This window comes from Prunus persica, chromosome G6, assembly GCF_000346465.2.
Source record: "Prunus persica cultivar Lovell chromosome G6, Prunus_persica_NCBIv2, whole genome shotgun sequence".
NCBI classification, from domain to species: Eukaryota; Viridiplantae; Streptophyta; class Magnoliopsida; order Rosales; family Rosaceae; genus Prunus; species Prunus persica.
The window spans coordinates 6,461,189-6,472,731 of NC_034014.1; the positions used below are offsets into that span (position 1 = coordinate 6,461,189).

Sequence of the window (11,543 nt, forward strand, 5' to 3'; positions counted from 1 at the left end):
GTCACGCCTCAGCCCGCTCCCGTAGCGAGCAGCTCGCCGGCCGCCGGATTCTGTCGAAAACGAGCCGATTTTCACAGATTTTGCAACCGCTCGTTCTCCCTCATTTCTCCACCAATTCATACGAGTAAGGTATGAATTTCTACCTATTTTCCATGCTCTAGCTGATGGTTGGGTAGGATGACATCGATTTTGAACGTAAGTAGCTTGATTTTCGAATTGGAATTCGGCCGATTTTGAGATCTCGATTCCGGCCACTTCCGGCTATACTCGTTTTACCTAATTTTTTAAAAAATTAGTATCGCCGGGCGGCCATACTATTATAAATTTTTTGAAACCAGGCAAATTAGAACGGCAACGAGTGTAGCCGCACGGCTGTACTATTTTTATATTAAAAAAAAAAAAATTTAAAACCGACCCAGTAGTCCCTAAAGAAAGCCCTAAAGCACGCACAGCAAAAACTCGTTCGTTTCAATTTGCACTCGAGGCAGCCGCCACAACCACCTCCCTTGCGCCCTCATCTCATCCGCTCAACTCTACCGGTTGCGGAAGGTAAAATTCTCTCTCTTCTGTACATTCTGTTCCCATTATGGCTTTGAAATCCCTTATACGTATATCAGAACAACTTATGCTCTGAACTTTACAACATATTTTTGCATTTTTTTTGAACGATACTTCCATTCCATCTGTCTGTGCTCTTTGCTTAAAAAAATGTTGCTTTCATGATGGGTTGTCTTGTATCTCTAGAGTAGGAAGGAAGTAGTAAACTCGTTGTTGGGCAGGGTTGAATAGTATGGGTGGGCTTTAAGCCTTCAATCTCTGTTTACCTATAACAGCAGTTTCTTATTGAAAAGAGAGACATTGATTGCCTCCACAACTTCTAGCCATTATTTGTATTGTATAGCCAATTGGGTATCGAGAATTGTTTACAAATTTGAGTTTGCGATGTTCAAAACATAAATTTAGAGAGATTGGATTCAGTGAAAACATCTATGCTTGAACCATTGAACGTTAATCTAATATCTATGTTTGGATTTTATTGTGTATTAGGAGATGATTTTGCTATTTTTTAATTTTATTTTATAAATACGTTGGAGCTTTTGAGACTATTTTGATTTGAACATATTATTTTGCACATGAGAACGTAGTTTTTGATAGCTTCGTAAGCAACCAATCTAGTACTTAGAAAAATCAGATTTGTTTCTGTTGTAGTCGATTCATTGACCAAGATGCAGAACGAAGAGGGAGTTATCACTGAGCTTTACATTCCCAGGAAATGGTATCAATCTAATCTAATCAAAATTTTGTCTCATCGATTGTTTGTGTGGTTTTGATGTGAGGGTATTCTGTTAAACTTGTGTGATCTGTGGACACAGCTCGGCCACCAACAGGTTGATAACTTCAAAGGACCACGCGTCCGTTCAGATCAACGTCGGGCATCTGGATGAGAATGGCATCTACACAGGCCAGTTCTCCACTTTTGCTCTCTGTGGTTACGTCCGCGCTCAGGTCCTCCTTCTTACCCCCATTTCAGTACTAGTTCATGATATGCCAGTTTTATGCAGTTGTCTAATTGTACTATACATGTAATGCCAGCTTATTCAGGCACTTGCAATTTGTCAGTTCACTAATTCTACTTCTGATCTATTGCTCTCTTTCTTCAGGGAGATGCCGACAGTGGTCTGGACCGACTCTGGCAGAAGAAGAAAGATGAAGTTAAACAACACTAGGAAGAGAAAACTGTTTTTCTAGTGTTTCTTCTTTGGACATGTGTTCTTGAGTATGGAAGTGTTTAATTAGTGAACTGATACGAGTTGGCAATTTTTTGGTGTTACGTCTTGAACTGGGTTTTTTTTACTGTTATTGAGTAGTTAAACTTTTACTTATTGGAGTATCGTGAAACTATTTCCACCGGCAATGCATAATGATCTGAAAATCCATGTTTTAGTTCATCGTGGATGTGAGAACCCAAAAGAGATAAAATAAAAATAAAAAAAAAATAAAAAAACCATGGATAACCAAGGCACTATATAGACTCTTTTGGTGTAGTTAATTCAAGACATGTCTACCATATGTTATAGTTGACATATTCCCAGCAGAAATGCTTTTGCTGTTTCAGATTTGTCACTTGCTGCATGTATTACAAGGGCCCAGATTGATTTTGTTATCTGTTTCTCTTGTGGCATGCAATGCAACATGAAAGATGGACTTCCCTTTTCCCATTTTATCCCAATATTTTGTTTGGAGTCGAATCTAGGACTGATTTTTGGACAGATAGGATCGGAATAAGGGGATTCCAATTCCAATCCAAAAAATTTCGGAATGAAAATTCTATTCCAATAAATTTCGGAACTTATATATTTCAAATTTTTTTGGAAAAATTTGAAACATAACCATTCGAACGGATAAAATTGGCTCACCATTTAAAAAACATATCAAACGCTTGAAAAACCCAATATATTTCTAATATTTAAAAATCATATTCTAGTACTTGGATGTTGTTATCTTTGATGGGATAACTTGTCTAATTTGGTCATTAAATTATATTTTGTTCAACATGAAATTAGTAATCGTATGTCTTCTAAACTTGAAATATATATTTTGGAATTCGGGATTTTTCAGAATCTCAAGATACATTTCAATTTCAATCTAACATTTTTTGGAATTTTCAGATTTTGAAATTTATTTAGACTTGCCAAAATTAGAAATTTTCAGATGGGAATCAGCCATAACTTGACACCTAGTCAATTCTCTCTCTCTCTCTCTCTCTCTCTCTCTAGTTAAGGAAAAAACTTGAACTTTTTGTTTAGAGTCGACTACTTTTTTATTTTTATAGTAAGAAGAATTTGAGGAGTTGGGTGTCCATAAACGATTGTTGGGTGTTTTGTGTTTGATTATGGACAGTCCGGACTTAAGAACCACCAAAAGCAGGCCCATAAAAAGCCGAAATCCAAAAAAGAAATTTGAATCATTTGAGTTGACTGCACAAAAAACCCTAATTTCAGATGCCCAGTACGGCGTCGCCCTCTGTCTCACTGTTTTGTTGGCTTCCTCACCAAAAGACAAACAAATACTCCACTCAGTAACACTGCTTCTTCAGCAAAACCAAAACTGGCCTACATTCAAAATCCACCTCCATTTCCTCACCCTCCCTCCTAAAACCCTAATTTCCCAAACCACAAACTCTCTTTCTCTCTCTGAGCTCTGAGGTCCGAGTCTCTCTTGTGTTAGTTTATATTACAGGGAGAAAATGGACCATTGCCTCAGTCACAGTGAAGCAGCTCTCTCTCCCAAGCTCTCAATTTTCGCCAACTCCAAGCCGTATTTGTCGAAACCAAACCACTTTAGCTTCTTCCTCTACTCTAAGAAGCTCGGAGCCAGAACCGCCGCGCCCTCTCTCCACCTCCGATCATGGCCCTCAAAGCTCGCCACTTTCACCAAGAACCCGAGCCGCCGAGTCAACTCCGTCCGGAGCGAGTCTTCCCACTCTGGAGCTGCGGCGAACGGAGAGCCGCCGAAACTGGGGAAGAGAACGGACATAAAGAAGATCCTGATACTCGGAGCTGGGCCGATTGTGATAGGGCAAGCCTGCGAGTTCGATTACTCGGGTACTCAGGCCTGCAAGGCTCTCAAGGAGGACGGATACGAGGTCGTTTTGATCAACTCGAACCCGGCCACCATCATGACCGACCCGGACTTGGCTGACAGGACTTACATTACGCCGATGACGCCCGAGCTGGTCGAGCAAATCCTCGAGAAGGAGCGGCCCGACGCTCTGTTGCCCACCATGGGTGGCCAGACAGCCTTGAACCTTGCCGTGGCGTTGGCCGAGAGCGGCGCTCTAGCCAAATACGGCGTCGAATTGATTGGAGCGAAGCTGGAGGCAATAAAAAAAGCAGAGGACAGAGACTTGTTCAAGCAGGCCATGAAGAACATCGGAGTCAAGACACCGCCGTCTGGGATTGGGACGACGCTTGATGAATGTATCAAAATTGCTCATGAAATCGGAGAGTTTCCGTTGATTATTCGGCCTGCGTTTACTTTGGGCGGGACTGGAGGGGGCATTGCTTATAACAAAGATGAGTTTGAGGACATTTGCAAGGCCGGGATAGCGGCAAGTGTGACGTCTCAAGTTTTGGTGGAGAAATCGTTGTTGGGTTGGAAGGAGTATGAGCTTGAGGTAATGAGAGACTTGGCTGACAATGTGGTGATTATATGTTCCATTGAGAATATTGACCCAATGGGGGTTCATACTGGGGACTCAATCACTGTGGCTCCTGCTCAGACTTTGACTGATAAGGAGTATCAGCGGCTGAGGGATTATTCCATTGCTATCATAAGGGAGATTGGAGTGGAATGTGGTGGTTCTAATGTGCAGTTTGCGGTTAATCCTGTAGATGGTGAGGTTATGGTGATTGAGATGAACCCAAGGGTGTCGCGGTCCTCGGCTCTTGCTTCCAAAGCTACTGGTTTTCCAATTGCGAAAATGGCTGCCAAGTTGTCAGTTGGGTATTCCTTGGATCAGATACCTAATGACATTACAAAGAAGACACCAGCTAGTTTTGAACCTTCCATAGATTATGTGGTAACCAAGGTAAGTGCTTATTCATTACCTTCTTCATTACCCTTTTGTAGCGTACTATGATTAAACACATCGAGCTTTGTATTCCTGGATTAATTAGTTTTTGATTGCTTCATTTATGGATATTTAAATTTTCTTTTTCGTATGTCTGTCTTTGGTATTGCTAGATTTTATTGTACATTTTTAGTCCTAGCTTGGATGTAATGGTTAGACCTTACACAGGAGTTGAGTTTTTTTGTCAAATTTTAGATGGCATTGTCCATTAGCTTCCTGGATAATATGCTAATCACTATTACTTATGCCAGTAGGAATGTCATCAATCATTGTCGTCATTTATCTTATTTATAGCAACACATTTCTGTTAATCCATGCATTTTTAGATCCGTTTTGTATGTCATCTCAATTTTCTTGTTTTTGTTTTATTGAATTGTGCAGATTCCCCGGTTTGCATTTGAAAAATTTCCTGGTTCACAGCCCATATTGACTACCCAAATGAAATCTGTTGGTGAGTCAATGGCACTGGGTCGCACATTTCAAGAGTCCTTTCAGAAAGCAGTTCGATCTTTGGAATGTGGGTTCTCTGGATGGGGCTGTGCGAAAATTAAGGAACTTGACTGGGATTGGGAACAGTTGAAGTATAGCCTCCGAGTTCCTAACCCAGACCGCATCCATGCCATATATGCTGCAATGAAGAAGGGGATGAAGGTAGATGATATTCATGAGTTGAGTTACATTGACAAATGGTTCCTCACACAGCTTAAGGAGCTGGTAGATGTGGAGCAATTTCTCCTGGCTAGAAACCTGTCTGATCTAACAAAGGATGAGTTATATGAAGTGAAAAAAAGAGGTTTCAGTGACAAACAGATAGCTTTTGCCACTAAAGCCACTGAAAAGGACGTCCGGTTGAAGAGGCTATCTTTAGGTGTTGCTCCGGCATATAAGCGGGTGGATACGTGTGCTGCGGAGTTTGAGGCCAATACTCCTTATATGTACTCTTCCTATGACTTTGAGTGTGAAGCATCTCCCACCCAGAGGAAGAAGGTTTTGATTTTAGGTGGAGGACCAAATCGAATCGGTCAGGGGATAGAGTTTGACTACTGTTGTTGCCATACGTCCTTTGCCCTTCAGGTTTGTCTCTGATATGTTTACTGCCCACTTGCCTGCCCTTCCTTTTTCAACTCCCTCTCTTACCACACCTTTTTCATTCATGAATGCAAGTTCCTAGGTACGTAGATATCTTATATTAACTTAAAATAACTAGGGTGCATTAGCTGAATGGAATTGGTTTTAGATTTCTTTATTTCTGAATCATGACATATCCTAATCATCAATCATGCATTATTTTTCACATGTGGCAGTGGGATCACAGAACTTAGGCAGTTACAAATTGGGCGATCGTTGCACCTTTTTCTCCTGATGAGAACTAAAATTAGATAACTTTAGTCGAGATGCCTCTAGGATTTACACTTGGAGGCGGCGAGTGTCATAAACTACAATTTGGGTACAATTGATAAGAGATCTGGATGCATTCATAATAGCTTGTAGTATAAAAGGAGAAATTTTAGTTACTGGCATATCTAAAATAGTTCTATGGGATATACTGAATTTGGCGCTTATGTTATAACAATGAACTTCTGGATTACAGGATCCCTCCTGTGTGATTAATTCACTTTCATGCAAACGTATTTATATATTTCCTGTCATTATTTATATTTTTTCTGTGCCATCGTAGGTACCAATCTAAAAGTTTGCCTACTATTTATATAATTTGATGAATTGGTGGAGTCTATGGATTGATATTTGAAATTGTTCAAATCCTTCATTGAGATGCCTGCTTCTCTCCTTCTCTTTTACAGAAAGCAGGATATGAGACCATTATGATGAATTCAAATCCTGAAACAGTATCCACAGATTATGACACGAGTGACCGTCTATATTTTGAGCCACTGACTGTTGAAGACGTGCTGAACATAATTGATTTGGAAAAACCTGATGGCATCATTGTGCAGTTTGGAGGTCAAACACCATTGAAGTTGTCTCTTCCTATCCAGCAGTATCTAGATGAGAACAAGCCTAAATGTGCAAGTGGGTCTGGATATGTACGCATTTGGGGTACTTCACCTGCTAACATAGACGCTGCTGAGGACAGGGAGAAGTTCAATACAATCCTTAACGAGTTAAAGATTGAACAACCAAAAGGAGGAATTGCCAAGAGTGAAGCTGATGCTATTGCCATTGCAAAGGACATTGGGTACCCAGTTGTTGTCCGGCCTTCCTACGTATTGGGTGGCCGAGCCATGGAAATTGTATATAGTGATGACAAACTTGCGACCTACCTCGAAAATGCTGTTGAGGTGGACCCGGAACGCCCTGTATTGATTGACAAGTATCTATCCGATGCAATTGAGATTGATGTTGATGCACTTGCCGACTCTCAGGGTAACGTTGTCATTGGTGGAATAATGGAGCACATTGAGCAGGCTGGGGTCCATTCTGGTGACTCTGCTTGCTCGATTCCAACAAAAACCATCCCTGCTTCTTGCTTGGAGACAATTAGGTCGTGGACTATAAAATTGGCTAGGAGGCTGAATGTGTGTGGGCTGATGAACTGTCAGTATGCAATTACATTGTCTGGAGATGTTTTCTTACTTGAAGCAAACCCTCGTGCTTCCCGTACCGTCCCATTTGTGTCCAAGGCAATTGGACATCCATTGGCTAAATATGCTTCCCTTGTCATGTCTGGGAAGTCTCTTCATGATATAAGTTTCACAAAAGAGGTAATTCCTGCACATGTGTCAGTAAAAGAAGCTGTTCTCCCATTTGAGAAATTCCAAGGCTGTGATGTGTTGCTGGGGCCTGAGATGCGTAGCACTGGTGAGGTGATGGGTATTGATTATGAGTTTCCCATTGCATTTGCCAAGGCTCAGATTGCTGCGGGGCAGAAGCTACCACTTTCTGGCACTGTCTTCCTCAGCTTAAATGATTTGACCAAACCTCATCTTGAAAAGATTGCGACAGCCTTTTTAGGGCTTGGATTTAAGATTGTTTCAACTTCTGGGACAGCTCATATTCTTGAGTTAGCAAAAATTCCAGTGGAACGAGTGCTGAAGCTGCATGAAGGGCGGCCTCATGCTGCTGATATGGTTGCTAATGGGCAAATCCAGTTAATGGTGATCACAAGTTCAGGCGATGCACTTGATCAGATTGATGGACGGCAACTAAGGAGGTTGGGCCTTGCTTACAAAATTCCAGTAATAACAACAATTGCCGGAGCTTTAGCAACTGCGGAAGCAATAAGGAGTCTAAAGTCCAGCACTGTTAAGATGATTGCACTTCAGGACTTCTTTGATGATGAGAGCAAAGCTGGGAGTGATAAAAAGTTGCAGTCAGTCTCCTCCTCTCTGTGAGCTGACCTGGACTTTCTGGTAAGCCGTTGGGGTTCCTCTGCGTTATTTGTTTTGTTTCTAATATATGTATCATCTAATGTTTTTGGGACAGGTTTCTGTTAAGTTACTAGCTTTTACCAAAATTTTGCCAATCCAATTTTTCTCTCCTCTCCTTTTTGTTGAAGCTATACTTTTAAATTTTGGATAGCTATATGTAGAAAAATTTAGGCATTGGTGTGTGTAATATAGATTAGTTCGATGGTGGTACAATTATGGCGATCTGTGCTGTATGTTCTCTTGCATAGACATGTACTTTTCCAAAGTTCTTTATAGCACAGTTTAATCATCAGAAAACTTCTACATTAATGAGAAAGTGAATCTTCTGATGTACCAAATCTAGGTCCTGCTTAGCATATAATATGGCAACCATTGGAACTTTACTTGTTTGTATAGCTTGTATTATTTCTAGAAATGGTAGTTAACAATTTTTGGTATAGCTACGGGATCAATCTCACCCCCTTCAGGAATTCAATTTTTGAACATATCATGCTGATGGTTTCGCCTCGGCTCAACCCTAGAAGAAGATATATTTTCCATTACCCTGGCCCCATAGCAACTATGAAATCACTTTTGTTCTACATATTACTTTGCATGGTGTTAACATTTTCTTTGGATCACATGTGTGCAACGTGTGACCTGATCTTGGTCATTTCAGAGTTCTTTTGAGCTAGTAAAATTTGATTTAGGGGTAGCAAATGAATTTCCTTTTCGCTTTCTATCCAACCAAATGCTACTTGAGCCAGGGTCATGACTCATGAGTGTAGTTGAAGAATTAGACAGAGGAAATATTTGTTTAAACTGTGGAGTAAAAGGACATCTAAACAGATAAGCTTTAACTGAAATTGGTCCAGATGGAATGATTGTGGTAGATCAAGTGATTTCGTTTTCGGCCTAGATACTTCGAGCATGACATTTGCTTTTTCCCCAAGTGACCTCAACTACATGGCCTGCTTGACCATTCCCTCTGCATTGTCAATTTAGATTGAATTTAGCTGGTCTAGGAATGGTGTGATTCATGAATTTAGCTGGTCTAGCTGGTCTACTTGCATAGAATGTTCGTTATGTTTGCACTTAGAGATGCATTGAATTCTCCACTCGTTTTCCCTTTATGTGTGATTCATGACCCTCCTTTTCTTCGGGGTTATGATTGCTGAATTGAGTGGTATAATTAACGGTTTACACTTAATATATTTTCATTCTCTAATTATTAGTTAGTTTTAAATGCTTTGTATTTGTATCCATTTGTAGATAGCGGTCAAGCCAAGCCTACCTCAACTTTGATATTGTTTATTAGGACTTTCTTCAAAGACTTTCTATGAAACCAGGCATGACATTTAGTTATTCCCGGTGCACTGAGTATTGCTAACTGAAGTCGTGTATGGGCGTGCAAGAATTTTGACTGTTGATGGATGGGGGTCTCACAATAGGGCCTGCATGCATTTACGGTCAAAAATCAATCGCACACCGGGCCACTTATTGTAGCATAGTTATTCCCCCAAATCGTTATCTTTCATTTTCTTTTGGCAAAGAGCCCCCTTGTTCTCAAAATTTCACCTTTCTTGATACGCACCATAATTTTTCGTTTTTAACCTTTTTGTTTTCGATGGAATAATTCTTTAAATTTAATCTACTAATGAAGTTACGCAACCCTTGTTTGTTGGGCCTCCACTTTTGTTTTCCGCTTTAGCCTCTTGGCTTCTTATTGCATGTTTCTGTTCCAACAAAATGTAAAAGGAAGCTGTGGATGGTGGGGAAACCCAAAAGAAAAAAGAGAGTTTAACTATTATCTCTAATATAGGGCAAATTATAAAAGGGGAGATTCACTATTATATCTAATATAGGAATCTAAATTATAAAAAAATTATATATGAAATGGATTTTAGTAACACAATCAAAGTCTATTTACAACAGAACAAAAGGTTTTTAACTTTTTTTAAATTACAAAACTACCATTGATTTCTTAAAACAAATCCAACCTCAAAACCTCATAAAAAAGTAGGGGTGGGCACTTAAACCGGCGAACCGGAAATCCAAACTTAACTTCACCGAATGAAACCGGAAAAAATTGAGTTGACCAAAAAGTCTACAATAAGTCAAAAATTGAACCGAATCAGTTTGGACCGGTTTTGAATTCAGTTCCATATCTTTAAAAATCGAATCGGACCAAACCAAATCAATCAAATTTAAAAAATATATAATTTTAATATATATTTATATTTAATGCACTTAAAAAAAAATACACTAATGAAGTTAATGAAGTTACGCAACCCTTGTTTGTTGGGCCTCCACTTTTGTTTTCCGCTTTAGCCTCTTGGCTTCTTATTGCATGTTTCTGTTCCAACAAAAAGTAAAAGGAAGCTGTGGATGGTGGGGAAACCCAAAAGAAAAAAGAGAGTTTCACTATTATCTCTAATGTATGGACAAATTATAAAAAGGTAGATTTACCGTTATATCCAATATAAGAATTCAAATTATAAAAAAATTATATATGAAATGGACTTTAGCAACACAACCAAAGTTTATTTACAACATAACAAAAAGGTTTTTAACTTCTTTTAAATTACAAAACTACCATTAATTTCTTAAAACAAACTCAACTCCAAAACTTCATAAAAAAGCCCAAAACACTCAGTAGGGCATTAAAGTAATTTAATCATCAAAATTAAATTCAATATGGTCAATTTTCATTTTTTAAGTTTTTTTTTGTTTGTTTATAGAAATTAAATGGTGTAGGGTTTATTTATAGTTTTAGTGCTATGAATAGGTATATGACTAAATATCTCTTATAAAAAAATCCTATATAAAATAAATTTTAGAAACATACCCAAAGTCCATTTACAACATAACAAAGAGGCTTTGAACTTCCTATAAATTACAAAATTGCCATCAATTTCTTAAAACAAACTCAACTCCAAAATCTCATTAAAAAAACTAAGGATGGCAACGGGTCGGGTAGGGGTCAGGTATGGCAATATCATCCCCGTCCTCGCTTTCCATCCCTGCCCCCATCCACGTTAGGGAATGGTATCCCAACACGACCCGAATCCCCGAATTTTTTAAATAAATAAAAAAATATCCATATTATAACACGCAAGTTAATTTAACAAAATTAATAAAATCATATAATAATAAAAAAATAAGTCCACAGTTTAGGGTAACTTTTTTAATTGTTATATTATATTATATTATATATTTAGTATTTAAAAACCTAATCAAAAGCACCTCTGGCATGCTGGAAGTGTTTCTTCAGTAAACCTTCTAAGTACTTTCTATATAAGTACTTTCTGGACAAGCTTGAAATTTAGTTCAAGTCTTGTGCTGGCTTAAATCTTCCTCGGAAATGGATAAACCAATATATGCCTAAACTAGCTTAACTAGATTCGACCAAAAAAAAGAAACTAGCTTAACATGTCAAGGAAAGTGTGGGTATAGTACAACATAGACAAATGGAAGTTTATGTCAATTTCAACACGTAATTGTTTTGGGTAACTTTTTATTAGTTATATTATATTATATGT

The 11,543-nt window shown here is 38.8% G+C and overlaps 2 protein-coding genes across 2 annotated transcripts; both read left to right on the forward strand.

The window, feature by feature from the left end:
- Positions 414-1,899, forward strand: LOC18772674 (40S ribosomal protein S21-2). Its single transcript, XM_007207469.2, has 4 exons — positions 414-549; positions 1,210-1,276; positions 1,374-1,506; positions 1,662-1,899. Exons 2-4 carry the CDS (start codon positions 1,227-1,229, stop codon positions 1,725-1,727), a joined length of 249 nt encoding a protein of 82 aa, XP_007207531.1. The 5' UTR covers positions 414-549; positions 1,210-1,226; the 3' UTR covers positions 1,728-1,899.
- LOC18774420 (carbamoyl-phosphate synthase large chain, chloroplastic) lies at positions 2,985-8,360 on the forward strand. Its single transcript, XM_020565580.1, has 3 exons — positions 2,985-4,591; positions 5,015-5,707; positions 6,436-8,360. Exons 1-3 carry the CDS (start codon positions 3,248-3,250, stop codon positions 7,984-7,986), a joined length of 3,588 nt encoding a protein of 1,195 aa, XP_020421169.1. The 5' UTR covers positions 2,985-3,247; the 3' UTR covers positions 7,987-8,360.

Bases quoted from the DNA above. Each gene is read 5' to 3' on its own strand.
- LOC18774420 (XM_020565580.1), top strand. From the start codon at position 3,248: ATGGACCATTGCCTCAGTCACAGTGAAGCAGCTCTCTCTCCCAAGCTC. The intron at 4,592-5,014 runs GTAAGTGCTTAT...TGAATTGTGCAG, and splicing joins TAGATTATGTGGTAACCAAG to ATTCCCCGGTTTGCATTTGA. The intron at 5,708-6,435 runs GTTTGTCTCTGA...TCTCTTTTACAG, and splicing joins ATACGTCCTTTGCCCTTCAG to AAAGCAGGATATGAGACCAT.
- LOC18772674 (XM_007207469.2), top strand. From the start codon at position 1,227: ATGCAGAACGAAGAGGGAGTTATCACTGAGCTTTACATTCCCAGGAAA. The intron at 1,277-1,373 runs GTATCAATCTAA...CTGTGGACACAG, and splicing joins CTTTACATTCCCAGGAAATG to CTCGGCCACCAACAGGTTGA. The intron at 1,507-1,661 runs GTCCTCCTTCTT...CTCTTTCTTCAG, and splicing joins GTGGTTACGTCCGCGCTCAG to GGAGATGCCGACAGTGGTCT.